This window comes from Xiphophorus maculatus, chromosome 11 (assembly GCF_002775205.1).
Source record: "Xiphophorus maculatus strain JP 163 A chromosome 11, X_maculatus-5.0-male, whole genome shotgun sequence".
NCBI lineage: Eukaryota > Metazoa > Chordata > Actinopteri > Cyprinodontiformes > Poeciliidae > Xiphophorus > Xiphophorus maculatus.
Window position 1 is genome coordinate 14,932,881 of NC_036453.1, and position 22,217 is coordinate 14,955,097.

The 22,217-nt window shown below is 44.4% G+C and overlaps 2 protein-coding genes across 2 annotated transcripts; one reads left to right on the plus strand and one right to left on the minus strand.

The window, feature by feature from the left end:
• Positions 1 to 692: 692 nt before the first annotated feature.
• LOC102235736 (solute carrier family 13 member 5-like) lies at positions 693 to 11,963 on the minus strand. Its single transcript, XM_023342792.1, has 13 exons — positions 11,719 to 11,963; positions 8,948 to 9,076; positions 8,730 to 8,866; positions 8,354 to 8,598; positions 8,087 to 8,248; positions 7,027 to 7,216; positions 6,616 to 6,738; positions 6,322 to 6,534; positions 3,355 to 3,458; positions 3,166 to 3,287; positions 2,827 to 2,988; positions 2,601 to 2,738; positions 693 to 2,518 (listed from the first exon to the last, which is right to left on the minus strand). The coding sequence occupies exons 1-13, from the start codon at positions 11,830 to 11,832 to the stop codon at positions 2,390 to 2,392; spliced, it is 1,968 nt and encodes a 655-aa protein (XP_023198560.1). The 5' UTR covers positions 11,833 to 11,963; the 3' UTR covers positions 693 to 2,389.
• A 4,768-nt stretch (positions 11,964 to 16,731) lies between these two features.
• Positions 16,732 to 22,200, plus strand: LOC102235486 (alpha-2-antiplasmin-like). The gene is made up of 9 exons (XM_005803591.2): positions 16,732 to 16,843; positions 17,900 to 17,968; positions 18,039 to 18,270; positions 18,372 to 18,515; positions 18,592 to 18,634; positions 18,863 to 19,008; positions 19,186 to 19,328; positions 19,417 to 19,612; positions 21,279 to 22,200. Exons 2-9 carry the CDS (start codon positions 17,915 to 17,917, stop codon positions 21,782 to 21,784), a joined length of 1,464 nt encoding a protein of 487 aa, XP_005803648.1. The 5' UTR covers positions 16,732 to 16,843; positions 17,900 to 17,914; the 3' UTR covers positions 21,785 to 22,200.
• Positions 22,201 to 22,217: the final 17 nt, after the last annotated feature.

Here is a 22,217-nt window from a genome sequence, read left to right on the forward strand (position 1 = left end):
GGATGAGGTCAAATTGACCCGTTTTAAAGTTTAAACAATTTTTAAAAATAGTTGGAAGTATTTTGTTTTCATGATTTTTTTTTCTAATTGTCTTAATAGGTGCAAAAATGTTTTGGAGGAAATTTTTGGTTTCCGACACTACTGCATGATTAAACACTCCCCGACCCACGAACATTATTGCTGTACCTCAGAAACGAACATGACAGGAGGGTTAAAGAACTTTCAGAACAATCATTTAATAACATAAATGCTATTACTGACTGTTGTCTCAGTCAGTAATTTTTTATGAAAAGTAATAAAATATTATGGCCACCTACCTAATGATGTGTTTGTCCCACTTTTCCTGCCCCGACCCATCGAGAAATTGATTCCTTCAGACCCCTGAAGGTGTTCTGTGGTATCAGGTATTAAGATGTTTGGAGCACATCCTTGAAAAGTTTAAAATCAACTTGTGAAAGTATAAGAATTATAGAAAACAACATGTCTAACTACCAAACTGAAATAGTTTTCAGCCAATGATACATGCTGTGTCATCGGCTGAATAACCTAGAAGACATTCAGTCTTAACCAATGCTGAGCAGAGATTAGCAGCTGTATGATTTTTTATATTCTTCAACTAGATTATTATAAAACGCGGTCTGTGGATGTTCTGAACGCTGTTTGGATGAAACAACAACATGACAAACAAAGAGTGAATTTTATCACGTTTATTTACAGATGAATTTTTTTCACATATAAAACTGTTGGCAACATGACGATAGAAAACTCTGCAAATTACATACATGTACAGTATGTACATAATAAAGTATCTATAAATATTTATATGTACTAACACAGAGCAGCTCCAGTGCAGAGTTCATCAACTGCATTAAATCTGAGTTTCTTCTGTTTACTGACTGAAAATTAAAAAATAGAAAACCCCCAAAACAAAGAAACACTTAAACCCAATTAAACCTCTTCCTCACACTTGTCATTGTTACCATGGTAACATCTGGTTTGGTTTGCTTCTGCAGTGAAAAACTTGCACTAACACCCACCAAGATGTTGGTGGGAAACATGATGCTTTGTGGGGCTTTTAGGAAATCTACCAGGAAGTGACAAAGGTTTGTGATTTAATGAAGGAGGAACTCATGTCCTGTTTGGACGTTAATCAGAACCATTTGAGCTAACAGAACCCGATTCTGTTAGCTCTGTTCTGCTAGTCCTTTTATTGGGTCTTTTCATGTTTTTTTCATCTTTCTTCAGTTAACAACTCCAAATGAAATTTAAATTCCTGGTTGAACTGGTTTGATTCTCTATTTCCGTATGTAAACTGGATCTGTGTGTACAAACATTCAGCCATGCTGATGAAAGTCTGTGTAATCCCTGTATAATCCAGTGTAATCTGGCACGTTTGGACCTTCCCATCAGGAAGAGACTAATTTCCCTGCTGACTGCAGTTCCACCTCACAACTGTTGACCAATGAGATCTGCTCCATTTGCTCCATGACCCTAAATGTCCAAACTACCTCAGACTGAGAGCCTTCATCAGATGGTGATGATGGTGAGAAAACAAATGATCTGAGCCTCCATGTAGCTTCATGAAACTCCATGCTGTAGAGACAAATCTGAAACCATTTTTCACCCAGCGGGGACTACTTCCTTATATCAGGAGGCTTTATCCATTCAGAAACTAGCTACTGATCTGATTAATGATAGGCTGGCAGCGGTATCTGAGCAACCAACACTGGTTAATGAAAAGGAGACTGCTAGCGTTAGCTTTTTAGAAGCTGGTGACTAGCATGTTTAGGCTGGTCATCTAGCCTACTACTTCCTCTGCTGTCTATTAGCACAGTTTGGCTAGAATTAGCTTTGGAGAAGCTAGCATTAGCCTTAAATAGGCAAACAGCTAGCATACAAAGACTGGTCAACCCTTTCTTACATTTTTATATATTTTATCTAGAAAACTGTTGGCATATAATATCCAACCTATTGAATGCTAATGCTAGGCTATTCAATTCTAACACCAGCCTATCCGTACCAATGGACAGCAAAGACAGAAATCAATCTAACTGGTGACCAATCCCTCCAAAGCTAACACTAGTGAGTAGCTTCCTTCTTATTTGCCAGTGCTGGTTGCTCAGTTGCTGGACCTGGTTGCTTGGTGCCAGCCTGTCATTATTCAGCAGTTGGATTCAGATCGGATGCAGCCTCCTGCGATAAGGAAGCTTTCACCGCACAGTATTCTGAACCCCTCCACTCTGCCGTACTTAAACAACCATTAGACAAGGAAAAGTCCTGAATTCCCTCTGAACCGTGTAGATGAAGTAAAGCTGGGAGCGGTTTTCAGAGAACTCTGTGTTTAGAGGCTCAGGACTGGAGGATCCCGGCTGGCAGGAGGTTGTGGGTTCTACACCGGGGAAGTGATGTTGGCCCACAAGGGGTAAGAGTCCAGGGAAAACAGGACGCGCCCCCAGCTGTTGATGGCCAGAGTGATGCAGCCGATCCCGATGATGTTCATCACCACGCCGGTTTTAGCCTGTGCAGCACAACAGCAGGTTATCATTGTGGATCTTCCTTTTCTTTCACAGACATGGGGTGGGGGGTGGGGGCGCACTCACCATGTCAGACACTTTGAGGAAGCCGGAGGAGAAGACGATGGCGTTGGGGGGCGTGGCCACGGGCAGCATGAAGGCGAAGGAGGCGCTGAGTGTGCAGGGTATCATGACGTACAGCGGGTTCAGGCTGATGGACTGGGACTGGACCAGAACACAAAACAAAACCTGCTTTTACTCTGCGCCGACCACAACCAGCTGTTGGCATCATGCTTAGACCTGCAACTGTTACCATGGAGGCAAGGATGGGCAGGAAGAGCGTTGCCGTGGCAACATTGCTAGCACACTCCGTGAAGGTGGCGATGAGGAGGCAGAGGATGATGGCGATGGCCCACGGCGGGATGGAGTGCAGCGGCGTCATCTGAGCACCGAGCCAGCGGGAAAGACCGGACACCTGTAAACACGGAAACAGACTTGATTCCTCCCAGAAGCCTCGCTGTTCTGGAAAGTGATTAGACTACAAAATGATGAGGTCATGACTCAGGAATTTAAACTGCAGTGTATCTCTGCCTGGTCACTGAATTTCCTCTGGAATGTAACTCCAAATCTTTTGTGGAAAAGTCAAGTTCACCTCGCTGCCTTTAGCCAGAGCGAAGCCGCCCCCCAGCAGGAGGACGATGTTCCAGGGCATCTTGTCATGGGTCACCTGCCAGGTGAGCAGCGGCGAGGCGGGGCCTCGGGACAGCTGGCTCTCTGATTGGAGGAGAAACAGCTCTAACTGCGTGTGAATCCCAGGAAGTGTATGCTGAGCGAGTTTTACCGGAGTTGGAGCGCCGCCAGAAGCAGAGGCAGCGCGGCGGCTCGGAGGGAAGGACGAACAACAAGATGGCGACGAACAACGAGACGGTGGCGTCGGTGACGAACCTGCGGAGACGCACAGAACCGGACTGAACTCACAGAACCCTACAGAACCAGACTGAACCAAGCAAACACACACAGCTTGTAGTCAATCTGCTGCAGATTTTGACACACACAGAACCCAGCAGAACCGGGCTTTTGTCAATGTGGGAAATGTCTCTGATCTCCTGATCAGCTGCAGTCTGAACTTCATGGACCCAACATGCTGGGTTTGTGAATGGCCCAACTGTTTGCACACACTCAGCGACCCGGTCCATACCGGGACATGTCCACACCGTCTCCACGTGGCAGCGTCTCTCCATTTGACCCCTGACCTCTACAAGGCTTCCATTCTTTCTTTTTTTTACCCCTCCAGGGGGTCTTTTGTGGGCTCTAGTGTCCCTTATATGACAGTGGGCTGACAGGAAATGGGGAAGAAGAGGGGGGAAGAGATGCGGCAAATATCGTCGGGTCCGGGAGTTGAACCCGCGACGGCCGTGTCGAGGACTCAAGGCCTCCAAATACGGGTCGCGCTAACCGCTACGCCACCAGGGCACGCCCAGGCTTCCATTCTTGAATAAAAGGTCTCAGTTCAGCTCATTGACATGACTGGAATCCGGAGCCGCCCTGGTTCTGGTCGGGTTTTACTAGATATAAAACACTAGATATCAGTGTTGGTGAGGTAGGAACAATATTAGCAGAACATCAGGATCCAGAACTTGTAAAATATATCACTGCATAGTTCTCATGTGATGTCACACTGCAAGGAACTTTGTGGCTGCCATCTTGGTTATGCTAATTACCAAGCTAGTTACGGTTTCCGTAACTAGCTGTCATGGTAGTTGCTGTGGAGTTGCTATGGAAACAATGAACGAGCCACAAGCTTAGAACTAGCTCTCGCCTTTTTCCTATCCTATTTATGAACAATGTAAGTAATTACAACTATTACTCAACGACAGTTTTTGAGTTCTCTACTTTCTCTTAGTCTCAAACCCATGGTCCATCTGCTCTTTGCGCTGCACTTGCCTACCTAGATGGCGGTTCAGTGGTTCGGATCACTTCCGGTTCAAACTTGTGTGACTTCTGCATTACTGCACTCCAAATGCTCCTTTCGCATGTGAATATTTTGCACACTAATGTTGAGATGATGATACAGTCATGAGAAATGGAAACTGGATCAGGGGTTGTTCAGATTCAGATTCTTTCCAGATTCAGATTTTCCTGTGACCTAATGTTTGACCTTTAACCCCAGAACCACTGAGCAGTTGGAATGAATTTGATGTTATTGTGGTTCCGCAGCAGGTTGGGGTGATACCAGACATCTGGACTCACGGCTGGCGGATAACCTGGTTAGTGATCTGAGCTCTGAACATCTGAACCAATCAGACGACTCCTTGTCTCTGAGCAGAACGATGTCAGGAGTGGACATGCAGGACCCTGCTGCTGTTTCCTCAGCTGAAGGTCACAGCAGGTCCAGCAGAGGGGGAATCTGACCCGTCTGTTTGTACGACCTGCAGCTGAACGGTTCTGATCCGACGGACCCTGCTGGGTCCCACTGCTGGGTCCCACCGCTGGGCATCGGCTCCGACTTACAGGAATTTCCCCAATATCTTCCAGTTCTGCTCAGAGTTGCTCAACAAACCTTCCCACCAGGTAGACCAATAAGATGCTGGCCCCTGAGCGTGTCATACAATCTGTGCAGTTAAATGAGACAAAAGTTGGAAAAGTTCCCGGGTGTGAAGACTTTTGTTCTACATCAAACAGTGAGATTTAAAGACTTCACACTGCAGGTTTTCAGAGTTCTGGAGTTTAGACCCTGGACCTGTCCGGGTTTAGCACTTTCTGTCCTCTGTAATGTTATTCTTCTCCAAAGCTTCTTTTAGATGTTTTTTAAAAATTTTTATCAGGGTCTTTGCTGTGTCCTCTGATGTTGTTGGACAATTTGGACAGTTTGTGGACTTTGTCCTCTGACAGTTTGTTTGCATCATGTCCTGCTGCCTCACGTTTGACCCTGACCTGGGGAGACATTGTGAGCTTTAAAGCTGTAGGATGTCCTCCTCTCATCGGCCTTCATTTTCTGGTATTTGGCCTTTTTGCTTCTGATATTTGGCTGAACTGAAGGAATCTTAGATCTGGCAGCTGAAACTAGAACAACTTATTTTTAAATTCAACAGTCCAAGTCCAGTGTCTCCTAGTTGTCTCCTGGTTGTCTCTAAGGTCCTGGTGGTCCATCCTTTCACTGAGGAATATTTCTTTTACAGTAATGCTCAGTTTAATGTTTCATGTCGGACTTTGTGTCCTACTGAAGTGCATAAAATTGGCCTTTGATCTGCAGTCAGCCGAGCCGTGCAGGTGATCTAAGCCAGTCCAGCGTCACGGGTCAAAGTCGGTGGTTGAAACCTCGGACACGTTTCCCGTGTTTGTTCTGCACCTCTGGTTCCTGTTTGTTCAGGACGCTTTTGGCCTGAGGCGAGATCAGTTTGGATTCATTCATTCCACTGACCTTTATTCATGTTTTACACTTTATGGACCCTAGAGAACACTAGTGGACCCTAGTGGGCACTAGCTTAGCCCAGTGAACACCGACCTGTAGAGCTTTGCCTCAATGGACTGTAGACTAGGAGGTGTGAAGAAGACCTTATGGAGACGGTTTACTAATCAGATGTAAGCTAAAGGATCATGCTAGGCTCGGTTCTGTTTGCAGGACTCATGCATCTAGAACTCCGTCCACGTTGCTTTAGAAATGAGCCATGCATTTCCACTTTGAACAGGATCCAGACTGAAAGATCTTTGGGATTTCAACCCAGGACCAGTTTGATACAAAGCCCTAAGTTTAGCTAATGCTCCACTATAAACCATCTTCACTTGACTCAACTCCACAACTACTCACTCTGCTTTGGCGTTGAAGACGTGGGTGGCCCAGCCGTCCATGAAGCGAGGGTCCCTTGTGAACCACAGCACCACCATGAGGACGAAGAGTGCCAGGACGCTGATCTCGCCGTAACTCATGGGTCCCAGCCGCCTGTGCTCCTCCCTGAGTGCGTCGTACGCGGCCTTCTCCTTGTGGGACTGGGCCGAGCCGCAGCCCCAGGTCTTCTTCAGGCTGCAGAGGAAACAACAGAACGAGTTCAGGGGTCTGCGGCCAAGACGAGCCTTCTGTCTCTGCTGTGGAGGAGAGACTAACTTCCAGCCGATGAAGAGGAACTGCAACCAGAACCAGGCGAGCGTCAGCATCATCAACATGGTGGGGAAGGCAAACACGAACCATGACGCAAAGTTGATCACATCGCCGTTCTGAGGAAACAGTCTGCAAAGAAGACAGAAATCAGACAATCAGCTGCTGGGAAAATTAAACTGCCTTAATGTGGAGATCCCAGTGGAGTCCGTTCCCTGAAAGAACTTTGACTGATCCTCCATCTGTGGCTTTTGGGTCAGCAGGTTCTGCTTCAGCTTATTAAAGCTACCGAATGACTAGTGATGGAAAACTGGAGCTAGTTGTGTATCTAACTAGCAGCTGGTCAATACAGCTGCAACACCTGGACTAAAACCTCTGGTTCTGGTCAGGTCTGAGGTTGGGTTTAGTGTCGGTTCTTACTGGCTCATCTGTCCGATCAGAACCAGGTTGGGCCCGGTTCCTGTCAGGGTGGCGATGCCTCCGATGCTGGCAGCGTAGCATACAGAAAGAAGAAGACCTTTGCTCATCCTCTTCTTCTCCTCATCTTCATCACTCAGCTCCTCCAGCTCCAGCTGATGTGCAGCGTGGCTGGTCTCCACCGTCAGAACCACTGAGCACAAAGAGTCCGACATTATAAACGTTTCTCATGGCTCCTTGTTTTACCTGCTACAGCAACATGATCACCAAAAGAATCGGCTCCTTTATGTGTAAGTCCTCTGATATAGAAAGTATTCACTGGTTGGTCTGTTTCAAAGGCTTTAAAACCGGCAGAGGTCACGACCTTCTGCTCTGGATAAACTCCCATTGATGACAAAGATTACTTTCTCCATTTAACTCATCTTGTGAGAATGTAAGGAGACTTTGTTTAAAACCTTATTGTTGGGATTCAGTCTATCTTTAGTGGTGGTGCTCCTCAAGCTTTGAGGTTTTTGGAAAAAATACGAGAAAACACCTGATATTTAAAAGTGGGACAATAGTTGCTACTCAAGGGTGTGATATTTTCAGGGTAATGACATGTATGAAGACGATGAACCTCTCTCACACAGCAGATAGTCATGGAGTGCCACAGGGCTCTGTATCTGCACCACGTCTATCCATACGCTGATGGTACTCTGTTTGATTTACCGTTAAATCCTGATGAATCCAGACAGTTAGGAGTTAATTTTCTCCTTTTAAAACAGACAAGGCAGAATTTGTTACTTTTGGGCAGAAGCATTTACAACCCAGCCGCAGGGAATTAACCTGACCTTCAGCATTAACGTGAAGAGCCTTGGTGTCACTTTGACCAGTTCAGTAATGATCTGTTTCAGTCTTTCCTCTTTATAAAGTACCTCAACTTTGAATCTGTGCTAAGAGATGAAATGACTTGATTTGAAATGAATTTGATCACTTTGTTTATAGAGAACCTTTCAGTGCAGCAGCCGGTGAAGGGAACCATCCTGGCCCTGGTACCCATGCACTCATAACTGTTCAAACTCACCTGGACTGCTGGTGTCTGATGGAGTCTTGTCCTGGGGTGTTGGTTTGATAACCTCCTGATTGGCTATCGGATGCCCAGATATCACCTCCTGCTTAGGTGCCTTGGTGTCTTCTGGGCTGATGACTTCCTCTGATGGACTATGATTAGTTGATAGGTTGAGATCTAGAAATGAATTGATCACATCAGTTGAAATATGAACTGACTGGAAAATCCAGGAGGCCGGGACAGGCTGCGATGCCAGAATCAGTCGGATGGACTGTGCTGTACCTTTGTTTGGGATGTTTGGGTCAGCCATTTCCTCGATGCTGATGGTCTTCTGCTGATACTCCTGCTGCACAGACACAGTCCTGCTCTGGATCTTCACCATCTCCACGGCAGCGCCAACATTTTTCCTATTGCCAAGGAGCTGATCGAGGACGGCCTGTACGATGGGGACCATCATGGCGGTTGTGGCTGTGTTGCTGATCCACATCGACAGGAAGGCCGTCACCCCCATGAACCCCAGCATCAATCTGAAGAAATGGAGGAAAATGGGTTTTACCCATACAGAAACATTAATTGCTAATGTTGCTAGCGTTAATATTAAACAGGTGATCTTTGACCCAAAAGCCCCCCTCAGACACCCTTGAACCTCGAGACTCACAGGGCAGGCCGGACTCCGACCAGCAGCAGAACTCTGAGTGCGATCCGTTTGTGGAGGTTCCAGTGCTCCACAGCCACGGCCACCATCAGCCCCCCCACAAACAGCATGTTGGTGTCCTTCAGGTACTGCATGCACACCTAAGTTCACATCGTACAGGTGAGACGACAACAACACGGACACTGCAGAGCTTCAGGGGTGTGGAGTGTGTCCACTCTTACGTCTCTGGACTCCATGATGCCAAGCGCTGGGAACAGGATGGTGGGCAGCAGTGCCGTCACTGCCAGCGGTAGAACCTCCGTGCACCAATACACCGCCATGAGGGCGATGACATACGCACAGGCTGCTTCCTGCACACAGAGACAGCTGGGACTTCAGTATTCCAGTGTTCATCAGAGGCTGGGACAAACAGAACCAGCTGATGTACAGAAATAGAAACTCCATTCAATCCAAACATACAGACAGATTCAACATCAATTGCATCCCAGATTCTGGTTATCAAAATGCTTCTCTACTAGAGAGCCTTTAACTGGTTCTGACCCAGTCTGCCCCGGCCCGATTCGTCTCCGTTAGCAGATCTTGCGCCGTTCTTTCCCGGTTTGTGGAATCACCTCAGGGAGGTACGAGCTGGACCTGGTGAGGTGTGGCGCACAGGTGATTAGACTGACAGAAGACGGCATTCATTGACTGGCCTGTGCATTTACGTCAACAACATCTGAATCACTGTTTACGCAATGAGGCCATAGCAGCTGGTGAAATGGAGAGCTGCAAACAAATGATTCCAACCTGGTCCAACCTTGAGGTCCAAATGTTTAATCAACTGTGGCAGAAGATCTCAGAAAGCGTCAACTAGACAGAGCAACTAGCAAGGAACAACTCTACCTGGAGATTTTGGAGAAACTGTTTCCTGGTGGTAGACAAACTAGATGACATCATTGATCGTTGACCACAGCTCCTACGTGGCCCGCAACGTTTTCACGCCCACATAGTGAGGAACACACTGCCAATGGACACGGATCCAACCTGGGAGAACCGGACCAGACGTCAACCAGCCAGTGGGAATCTATGGAGAACAGTTTGATGGTGATGGTGTTGTCAAGTCCAGCAGAGTGGATTGAGTTGTTGCCTTGCAGCAATCCCTCCTCCTGAGCCTCATTCAGTTCATTCATCTAGTTTTGTGTTTGCTTTAAACTTGACTTCAGTATTTTTTTAGTCTCTGTGGTGTTGATTTGTTCATCCTCAATGATTTCACATCAGTTCCCAAGTTTGTGCTCAGGTTAATTCCCAAACAAAATCCCTGAAGAGAGCAGTAAGGTTTTCTCTGTCGGGATGAATTTTGGATGAATTTTGTTTTGTGACATTAAGTCTGAATCATGTTGGGATTTTTTCCGTTTTGTGCGGAAATGCACGGCTGCAGTCGGAAACTTGAGGGAAAGACATGCATGACGATGAGGTGAAATGAGGTGTGAAGCTTTGGAGTTGCAGACTCAGTCCAAACACACCTTCACTGCTTTCATTAACCTTTACTCACACAGAGGACCAGCATGGAACCGTTCAGAACCAGCTGGCCTGGAGCTGCACAGACAAACAGGCAGCTGAAATAAAGCAGAGATGGATTCAAATGTTCCTTAAATTAATCTGAGTCATCACCCAGTAATCTGTAGGTTATGTTCCTGATAGAAAAACGTTTCTTGTCTCTATTCTGACCTAAACTCCGCTTTTTTCTCATCAGTGGTGCTCCACCTAAGACAGAGTGTGCCCCAGTTACTGCCACCTAGTGGCTATGCTGGGTATCTGTGGTTGTTCTTACTTCTCTCCTGAGTATAGATGTCATTCTCGGTTATTTTATGATGTCGGAAGTATGATCCCCCATTTCCCAGAAGATGTGGTGATCCAGCCTTGTCTCTGCCCATTGAACTTCTGTCTGGTCCAACACTCATAATGTGGTCCTCCTCCTTCTCTAACAGATCATAATCTGACTAAACTTATCTGAAATGTTTGAGATCTCTGTGATTAGGATGGACAGCAGATGATTTCCAACAGCACCATGAAGTTTTTCTTGTCAGGTTCATCCTGTTGCTCTCAGCCGTCACGAGGTTTCTGGTCTTCAGGACAACGGATGTTTTTCTCACCTCATCATTTTTTCATTTTTGGATTTTTGTTTCTGTTTTTTTTTTTCTTCCAGGAATCTCCTGACCTGATTAACAGATTTCTCTACGTTCGTCAATCAGTGACAAGAAGTTGTGAACAAAAGTTGCTGTTCAAACAAGCAGGAGCGGCACATCAACACAGGTAACTGATAACGAGACGCCTCCTGCAGAAACGGGCAGTCACAGAGCGATACGATCATTGTCGCCATTGTTGTCATTTTCACCATAATAACAACCACCACAATCATCATCATCATCATCATCATCATCATCATCATCATCATCATCATCATCATCATCATCATCATCATCATCATCATCATCATCATCATCATCATCATCATCATCATCATCGTCGTCGTCAGATGAAGCTGCTCCTGCATCATGGCCTACTCTAAGGACTCCAACCAGCCAGAAGTTCTGGGTTCTGCTCCGACTCGTCCATGTTTTTCAAACTGACCAGTTAAACCAGTCAGAACCATCAGACACAACAACAAACTAAACTGGTGACTTAGACTAGTTCTGTTGTTAATCTACACTCAGCTGTTTTAGGTTTTTAATGAACATCTAATGACTGGTTGAACTGACCAACATTAACCAGTAGTTTAAACCAGTTAGTAAAGGTTTTACTGTGTGTTCTGGCTGAACCATTTATTCATACTGGTTAGTGTATTGATTAACTAAGCTGGTGAAATTAGTGGTTGCACCACTATATGTCCTGGTAATTAAATTAGTTTGCTTACACTGAGCAGTTTGAGATCCTGGTTTAATTATTCTGGTTAGTGTAATGATAGATTAAGGTCTCCACTGGTTGGTTAGTTAGGCTGGTTAGTTTGTCTCACCGTGGTGCTGAACGCCAGCGGCAGCAGCAGAAACGGGCTGCAGACCAGAACCACGACTCCCTTCAGCCTCCAGACCTGCTGGAGCATTCTGACCCCCCGAGGAAGAACCGACATGGAGGAAGACGATGAGGAGGAAGATGATGATGAAGATGAAGATGAAGATGAGTGAATCTAAGCGATCCGGTCAGAAGGCAGAAGCAGCAGAACGTCTCCTCTCTCTCTGCTCCCTCCAACACTTTGTGATCCATTTCACAGCCGACACTAAATATTAACTTTATGTGTGTAAGAGCACACACACATACACCCCCCCGCCCCACACACACACACACACACACACCCCTACCCCTCACACACACACACACCCCCCCCCCCCCCCCCCCCACACACACACACACACTCACACACACACGCACACACACACACACACACACACACACACACACACACACACACACACACACACACACACACACACACACACACACACACACCTTGTCCCTGCAGACTTTATCTACAGGCTCACCAGAACAAACACACAAGTGGAAATGGGATCTGTTTGCGTCACGTTGGTTCTTCCTGATGTTCTTCACCTTTAATAAAAATAAACAGTAAAAATCCTCAAAGTCCAGCAGATCCACAGGTTTAATCAGTTTCAGGTAGGTACAAAGTACTGGGTCTGTTCAATAATCTGCAAAATATAAAATATTTAATCATTAAATAAGTGTTAACCGCTAACTCTGGATCAGATTCAAAACTGTGAAAAAAAACAAAAAACTAATTGTCTAAAAGTTTAAACCGGGACAAGAAACGGATAAATTATAATAAGCTGAAGACTAATAACACCAGAGCAGAAACAACTAAAACGTGTTGGGATGAAATAATCCCATTTAATCCAGGAATCAAAAAGATTTAACCAGGGTCTGCTGGGTTTATCTGACAAAGTGAAATCCTACAGATCCAGCATAACTCTTAGCTTATTGTTATTATTATCATCAGTGAAATGAATCCCAGTCAGCTGTACGCTGACTGTATTCAGATGGTTCTTTGTTAAATTAATCAACTCTTATGATGGTTTCAGTTAAACTATCTTTATTTCTTATGTTTGGTAACAACCCAAACGTTTCTTAATAAATCTATTTTAAACTTTCCCCTCTTTCTTTCCGTTTGGCTTGAAGTTGCTCTCTGCTCAGCCCCAGTTTCTCCCAGCGTTGGTTCTGTCTTCCCGCTGGGCTTCAGCCGGACCAGAACCGGCTGGTTCTGATCCCTGAGCTGCAGACTGAAGAGAAAACATCAGAACCAGCTGGACCTGGACTGCGAAGGGTCCACCAGTTGGGTCGAATGTCAGCAGACAATCAGAGCTAAAGATGCTTTCAGAAGTTACAGGGATTAAATTAAAAATGACAAACGCTGCTTCGTCCTGTGATGGACTCATGATTTATCCAGCTGCCGTTTCCCCCCTAAACAATGATACAGGTATAATATTCAACCTGCATGGATTAAAGTTCTTCCAGAGGTTTATTATTTTCCCCTTACTCTAATAATTTGATGCTTTTCAGCCGTAGATTACAATATCTGCCATCGTCACACTGATTAGGCTCCAGTTTGTCCTGTGCTGCCACCCAGTGGACACCATCTGGTAGTGACATTGCTCTACTGATTTTAATTTTCAATTAATAACATTTTCTAGAACAAATATAAACAGCAAAAATGAAAGTACATGAAATACAGAGTGACCACTTCAGGCAGAAGCAGAAGTTTATCACAGCGATATTTTAATAGTAGCACAAATTTCTTTATCAGAACCAAAATATGTTGCAATATCAGAACTGGATGGATGTTTGATACGTTGGTGTCTAAAATTCTTGTATTTTGGTTCTTTTTATTGTTAAAATAATTTGATTCTATCATTTAGTATGTCTTTCAATGGATTACATTCTTTGAAAAAGTCTCAAAGTACGAATATTATATGTTTTACAGCTTTAATAATATCCAAACTGTTACTTGGTTTTTACTGATAAATTCGTGGCAAGACTAGATGTTTCACTTGCACACACAATTGCAGGATCAGTAATTGATTAATCACATTTTTGACTAAATCAGCAACAATTTCAATTCAAAAACCATTTTTGCTGCTAAATTATTGACTTATTAACAGTCGCCAGAGCTGAACATCAAACATATTTTAATCTGTTTTTTTTTTAAAATATTTTACATATTTCTACATATCATATTTTTACAGTTTTTAATCTTCAAGTTTTTGGAGCAAAGAGTCTTTCTATCCGTTCATGTTTCCAGAATTCTTTCATGGACTGTGGAAGCTAACATTAGCGTTAGCTGCTACATGTTAGCATTGAGATGTTATTTCAGGCTAGCATAGGTTCACTGATAGGCTAACTCCCTCTAGCACAACTTGAACCCAACGGCAGAAGCAGAAATGAACCCCAGTGGGACCGGAGGAGAGTCTGTTAGCGGACGACGCTGTGGGTCAGATTTACTGCTGTACCAGAAACACCCAAATACAAAGGTTCTGGACCTAGTCGCCAGAGATGAAGGTCTTCATCTCTGAACATATTTACAAACTTTATTCTGTCTTTTTAAGGAGTAATGGCTTCTTCTTCTCTGATTGGCCTTTCAGCCCAGAAAGGGACAGAACTGGTTTCCCAGTGGAGAACGACTTTCTACCTGTTTCAGCAGCTTCTTCATAAGATCTTTAGCTTTTGTTTTGGGGTCAATTCACATATTTCCCAGCAGAACCTGTCTCCTTTCAGAACCCGGTGCTGACTGGACATTCCCCTCATGTCTATGCATAGATGTAGTAGTTTGATCAGATGAACCTTCTGCCACCTGCAGATTGGACTGGAGGATGACAGTAAACAGCTTCTGAATGCGGTTCTGCTTTATAACTCTTCCTCTGGGTAAGTGGCAGTGATTTCCAGATGTTTCTGCAGCTGACTGGTGTTAAGGTCTCTTGCTGACATGTTTTCAGTGTCTGCTTTTTATTTGAACATATTTCTACGCTGTGATTTCCCCCCAAAAGACGAGTGGTCCTGTTCAAGTCGGCTCCAGCTGCTGAGCAAACAGTTCTAGTTTTCCACTGTTCTTCAGATGTCCTGCTCCTCTGCGCTGCGTTGGTGTGACGTTCCTCAGCACATCGGGGTTTCCAAGATGGCCGAGGCGACGCTGTTTGTCACAGAGCTGCGATGTGGGGGCGTTAGGCTGGAACATGGCGGTCAGAACAAGACAAACATCCGCCCACTCTCTCTGCTCTGGATGTATGTGGAAAGCACAATGAGGCACAACAGAGTGTAGGATAGGGCTTACCCTCCTCCTGCTGGGTTCAGTCGTCTTTACAAGTGGAAAATTTTAAGAAGGCTCCTACGTTACGTAAACGACTTTAACCTGAAACCGTCCTTTACTTTCTTTTTGCTGTGTCTATAAAGATAATCTGAAGACCCTTTAGATTATCTGATTCCTTTTAGTTTCACTGTCAGACTTTAATCTAGGTTTGCAGGAAGCATTCTAACCTTTAAAAAATGTAGCCTATTCATAAAAACGCAAACTTTACTTTTAGAATAGTGAAAAGGTGTTTGTTAAATGAAATTAATTGCTATTTTGAAACTTTTTTGAGGTCATTTTTGGCTCGGAAACAAATTTACCGCTTAAACTCTGATGTAGAAAACGATCCCATCCTCTGGTGGGCCTCTGCCTTACCAGAGGCACAAAATTCTGGAACGTTTTCAGACCTCCAGGTGAAGACTCTCCATTTTTCGGTGACGTGTGCTTCATGCTAGTTAGCAACCTTTACTTCCTGTTTATTAATCATGAAATCACGCTTTCATGATGCACTCCAAACCATGATATGGAAACGAGGCTAAATCACGTTTTGTTAGTTTTTCTTTTTGGCAACATTTTAAATGTTTGCTCAGACACATGACAGTTAGATGCAAACATTGTTCTCATTGTTAATTTCAATCATATTTTGTAGGTTTCGGTTGCTTAGCATTGTTGTTTTTAATCAAACTAATCTGTTGTCTATATTGTCTCTTTGCTAAAGCTAGCTGTATTAGCTCATTCTCTTAACATCATGAAGCCTAAAATTTAGAAAAATTTCATCTGCCAAACGCAACTCTAGATTTTAAATTATTTGATCTACTTACTGTTAGTATAGCTAAGTTTTCTAAAAATGCTTAGTCTTTTAAAATTTAGATGTTTCACATTGTTTAGCTCAGCTAGCTAGCTATTTGTTTTAGCTTAGCCTGTTGTTAGAGCTGAAAAGTGATATGTTTTTATGGAAGACCTGGGCTTTTCTAAAAAAAAAAAAAAACAACAAAAAACCCCCACACCCTTTAAAGCTGAATTTCCAGCTTTTAATCTAAACATACTGAGACTAAAACTTATTCAGTTTGTCATTAAATCAGTCACTTTCTGTGCTGTTAACTCTTTAGTGAGTAAAAATACTAAATTTTATTGTTTGAAAACAAAAGTATGTAGAATCACAGCCTTATCAGCCTGTTTGCTAACCTCAGTCTTACACTAGTTTTCTTGTAACTGGATCCTAATCGCTCAGTTTTACTTATTGTTTTATCATTTAGCATTAAGTTGTAATACGTTTTGTGTTAGATTTTCTTTTGTTATGATTTTGGTTCATGTTTTTAAAAAAACCCAACCTTTTCTCAACATTTATGTTTAACTTTTCTTGGCTAATACATTTTGCTCTCTGTGGTGATCTGTTATTAATGGTCAGTTTATAATAAAGACTAAATTCAGATAAAGTTATCAAACTAAATAATTTAGAGCCGTCAATCAACTGTATTCTGACTGAATGCTCCATAAATAATCTGACACAGCAAAGATTAATTAGTGAATTTAGTTCGATTTAATTTCTCCCTGTGGATCATTTGGATCCTGGTAAACAAGCATTTTAACTTTAACATCATTTGATTGGAACGTATAGTAGTGACCACAGCCTCCACAACAATCCGGTCAGGGTTGATAATTAACCCGCTAACATGGGGGTGGCAGTTGTTGGGTCCACTACGCTGAACAGCCTGAGGAAGGTTGATCACATCTGGATTTTCTTTTATTATTCTCCGTTTTTCATCTGCTCTTCTCAAGCAAAGTCCAGGTGAGTTTGGGTCAGTTTGGGCATTTCATCAGAACTTTGTCTGAATGGCTGTTTGGGGAGAAATCAGTTACATTAATAAAGTCTGTTTTGTAAAGATTAACAATGAGTGTAATAAATGTATCCAGATCATCCACTGATCTCTGAATTATGATTGTTGCGGAGAACCTGAGCTGTTGGAAAGTGTTTGTGTTTTCATGCTCAGTTCAGTGTTTTCTGCTTTGTGTTTATTCAGCGTACTGCCGTTCAGCCAAAAACGGTTCTGAAACACTAACCTTTAGTCTCCTGGTAAACACAGCCGCCACATCTGAACCATCCACTGGTTCCGACCCGGACCGACCCGTCTGGGCTCTGCACTGACTGGATATTTACGTAATCGCTGGTTCTGAAAGCCGTTGGTCAGTTTGGTGTAAAACAGGATGTTAGGAAATCTGATTGTTCTAAAATCTAATGGATCACATGACAGAGTGGAGAAATGGAGGTGGATCCAAACCTTTAACCTGGAGGGTCTCATAGTTACATCAGCACAATAACAAGAGTTTGGTTCTGCTAATTTTGATGATCATAGTTTACAAAGGATGAAAACCCAAAATACATGTTACACACGCCGGGACCTCAATGATCAAGCCGTACATCACATCATTTCCTGCCATTAGCACATGCTGGACAGGTCTAGTTAAAGTCTGCCAAGGCTGAACAGAACATTCCCTTTTGCATGCCTGAATTTAAGAATCGATGTTCAGAACCAAAGACGAACACTGCTGACCAAAAAGTTAGTTCTTCTAATGCTAAAGCACTAGACAAACACAGTATTTAGTTGAAACAAAAGCTAATCCTTATGGTTCAATATGAACAATATGAATTGAACCATATGGATACCCAACATGTTGATGACACAACATGCACTACAAAACAGTACATAGGAGAAGCTAAGCGCACTAGATGAGATAATAAAGTGCCAAATGAAAAACTATTTCTTAGCGCATAAGAGGATTAGCGAAAGTGTGCTGACCACTGTGCAGAGCTGGTGTTCAGTCATGTCTCTGTCTGTATTTCCAGGCTGGCCCTCTGGAAATGAAGCTGCGTCTTCTTCTGCTGCTGCTGTGCCTCAGTCGCCAGGGACTGACCGTAAGAAGAACCGACTCGTGGCGTTTCTCTCGTTAGCATTCGCGTCTGAACTCTGTTGATGTCTGTTCAGGAAGAGCCCGCCACAGCAGCTCCTGAAGTCTCTCCAGTCACAGATGAGGAAGAGGAGAAAAATGTCAGTAACTGTGGCAGAAAATTCACCCATGAGGAACACCGGGCGATAGGGGGCGCTATAGAGCAGTTGGGGTTGAAGATCCTTGAGAAGCTTGCCATCAGCCCACAGCAGCCCAACGTCATCCTCTCCCCTCTCAGCCTGATGTTCGCCCTCGCTCACCTCACCTTAGGTTCGCCAGCTTCATTTTCCAGATTGAATCTGAATTATACTGAATTATAATGTTGCAGATTAATGTTAACACACTAACAAGTTTCATTTATCTTTCCTAAGGTTCCCGCAATGAAACCGAGAAGCTTCTCCTACAACGTCTTCAGGCCCACAACCGGCCATGCTTCCATCATGCCCTGGGAAGCCTTGTGCCTCATCTAACCCACAGGTCACTGGAGATGGCGGCACGCATGTACCTGAGGCCAGGTGGGACATCAGCGGTGGTGGTTCCTCACATCAGCACACATTAGTAACTCTCGTTCTTTCCTCTTCCTCACCTCAGGATTTGAAGTGAAGCTGTCGTTTGTTGAGGAATCTCTGGCCAGGTATCGGTTATATTTGGGAACCAAACCCTTACAAAGATAACAGAAGGGGGAACTGGACTACAGTGTATTTAGACAAATTGGATCAATCTTTCATCAAAAATAATTTTCCACACCAGACTTTTGAAAGATCGGGTTTGATCCATTGAGAAGTTTGTAATTATTTAAACAGCCATCTTTGGTGTGGTCTGGTCTATGCCAGATCTGTTTTCAAACCGTTTTACTGTTCAGGTACCGGTCCCAGCCCTTCCCTCTGGTCTCTGTGGATGAGGTCAACCAATGGGTGGAGAACGTCACCAATGGAAACATCCCCAACTTCTTGGAAAACATTCCACATGACGTGGTGCTAATGCTCATTAACGGTGTTTACTTCAAAGGTGAATCCTTCTATCAATCCCTCACCAATTAAAAGTGTATTGTAGGGTGTTGGAAGAGGATGACCTCACCTACACGTTCCCCTGAGTTTGAACTGAAACCATAGGAGTCATATTTAACTAAAGAAGTCTGCATGTTGACCTTGATTAAAAGTTGTCTATGCTGTATCTGTTTGTCAGGTGAATGGAAGACCCAGTTTGACCCTCAGGTGACCTCAAAGGGAGTGTTTTATCTTGACAGCCAGAACTCAGTCTCAGTGGACATGATGAAGTCTGCCCAGTATCCTCTACGCCTGATGGATGACCCTCAGCTGCAGGCACAGGTATCACAACCCCATACATCATGGAAATCTGATGCTGGGGTTAGTTTCTAGTGAACATCCAAACAAAATGAGTCTTTGTCCCTTGCAGGTTGCCAGCTTCCCCTTCAAAGGAAACACCAGCTTCCTAGTCATCCTTCCCATAGGAAACGTCTCATTGGTGCTTCCCAAGCTAAATATTTCTGACCTCTACAGTCGTCTACCTCAAGAAAAATCAATGCAGGTCAACGTACCAAAGATGAAGCTCCAATATCGACAGGAGCTTGAAGAGGCACTGACCAGCATGGGTGAGGGTAGAAAGCCTTGTGGCACCTCATTGGTTAGTTGTACAGGTAGACTGATGCCTGTTAAAGTGTTTCAGGACTAACTGTGGTTCTATTGGTCAGCAGTGACACAGAATGGAAGCCTCATAGTATGGTAGTATGCAATGCAGATACGTCATGATGCGTCCAGTCACCCCTTCTTGTTGAAGGAACTTCTGCATCACTGCATCAGGAAGTAGAATAGACTTGACTGAATCACCATGGATCAATCCAAACCATTAATCTGATGATGTAAACATCTTTTTCCTCCAACACCGTGTTTCCATACTTCAAGGGTCAGTATTTAGTACCAAGACACTGATCATCTTATAGCACCAACAGGGTGATGTCCAGCTCTGGTCCAAATGGCCCACTGCAGGTTTTAGATGTCACTCTGCATATGCACCAATTCAAAGGTCATTAGCAGGGTCCAGTAGAACCAGCTGACAGAGCCAGGACACATGTACATGTGCCAATCAGGCATAAGATTATGATCCCCAACAGGTGATAACATTTTCATTAAGCCACCTGTCAAAAGTGGGACGTATCAGGCATCAAGTGAGCATTTTGTTCTCAGAATTGATGTCTTAGAAGGAGGAAAAATTGGGAGCGAAGGATTTCAGCAAGTTTGACCAGGGCCAAGCTGCCTGAATCAGAGCTCTAAAGCTGCATTTCCTGTGATGAGTTTCTGGTCCACCATGATCAAGTTTAAGGAAGGAACAGTGGTGAACCAAGAACATAGTCATGGCTGGCCAAGGTTTAGTTAGGAGGAATGATTGTTGGCCCATGTGGGCCGTCAAATTAGTTGTTTTGGTTCTGACAGGAGGATGTCTGAGCACCCAGTGCAGTAAGATATTAGTTGCCCATGACTTCCCCTGAAAGAGGCAACAACGAGCAGGTGAACACCAGAACTAGACCATGGAGCAAAGAAGGAAGGTGTCTGTTCTGATCCGTGTTTTGGTTTCATCACATGGATGTTGTGTTTCCTGAGGAAATCACATCACCAGAAGAAGAAGGCAAGCAGGAGGCGGTGTGATGGTTTGGACATTGTTTTTTCTGGGAGAACCAGCCTTTAGTGTAGGTGTCAATCCAAAAATATTATTCATCACCAAGCTAAGCAACAGGTTATACACCGTTTGATAGGCACAGCATTCCCTGCAGGCTGTGACCTCCTTCAGCAGAATGATGCATCCTCACACAACAAAGAATGGTTCCAGGATCACAAGAGCCTGTTTGAAGTGTTGGCCTTACCCCCAAATTTAAGAATCAGCAACCTGTTGGAAATACTGGACAGAAAAGTTTGACCCGTGAAGACCCAACTTGGGAACTTCCAGAACTTAAAGGATACCAGATGACACTGCAGAGGCCCAGTGGAAAGAACTGATGGTGTCAGTGGAGTTCCTGCGTCCGCAGGTCAGGCCGTCACATTATTAGGCAGGTGGTAATAATGTTATGCCTTATAGGTGTAGAATGTGTGAAGAAGGGACAAGTATTGATCTGTCCTCTGAAAATAGCCAATCTGCTGGTGGTCGTGTGGTTTCCTGCTCTGAGGGTCTGGTCCAGTGCTCCTGGAGCACCATAGACACCCTGGAGGACATTGTATATTTACATCTCTGTTGAGTTTTTTTCTCCTGTTGTGCTTGTCTGTCAGGACTTGGCTCCCTGTTTTCGGGTCCGGACCTCTCTGGGATTTCTGAGCAGCCCCTCAGGGTGTCGAGCGTCCGTCACGCCACCACCATGGAGCTCAGCGAAGAAGGTGTCGAAGCGTCCGCCACCACCGTGGTGACCGCGATGCGCTCCATCTCCCTGTTCTCTGTCAACTCCCCTTTCCTGTTTGCCCTTGTTGATGACTTCTCTCTGGCCCCTCTGTTCATGGGCATCGTCACAAACCCCGCCCCCGACAACGACCCCATGCCTAACGACGACCCCAACGGGAACAACACCATGAACGACCAGCCTGGAACCGAGGCGGCCAGGGAAACAGATCTGAACGTCGAGCTCAACAGGTTGCCAGCAGAGGGCAGCACTCTTCAGTCCTGCAGCGCCCCTGGTGGGGGGAAGGAGCAGCTGCAGCAGGTCGATGAACAAGATGGCAGCAGCAGTAAGACTGAAGGAGGCCAGCCCTGCTCCAAACCAGAAATCTTAGTCCCAGTGTGAAAAAAATCATAATAAAGAAATTATGCAACATCTCTTCAGATAAATAGAAACTCCGACGTCTCCCTTTCAGGTCAATACAACCAATAACTTACAGTGACTAGATAACAGACTGGATGGCTTCTGTAAACCCTCTGAAAGCTAAGTTAGCTTGTTTCATGTCTCACTGTTAGAAGACAGACGCATCACGTGATCGTAGTTTAGCTAAAACCACAATATTCTGCCCTGACACAGGTCTGTGACTAATGTTTTTATGATTTACATGTTCTGTTTTTACACAACGTCTGTTCTTTATTAAATTTCAAAAATATCTCCCAGCGAGTAAAAACAGCCTCTGATAGGAAATATTGTTGGTTTTTTAAAACTGCTACCAGGTTCATCAGTAACTGTGAAATAAAATACCTTATTGTTGTAAAGAGGTTTGGATACATTCATC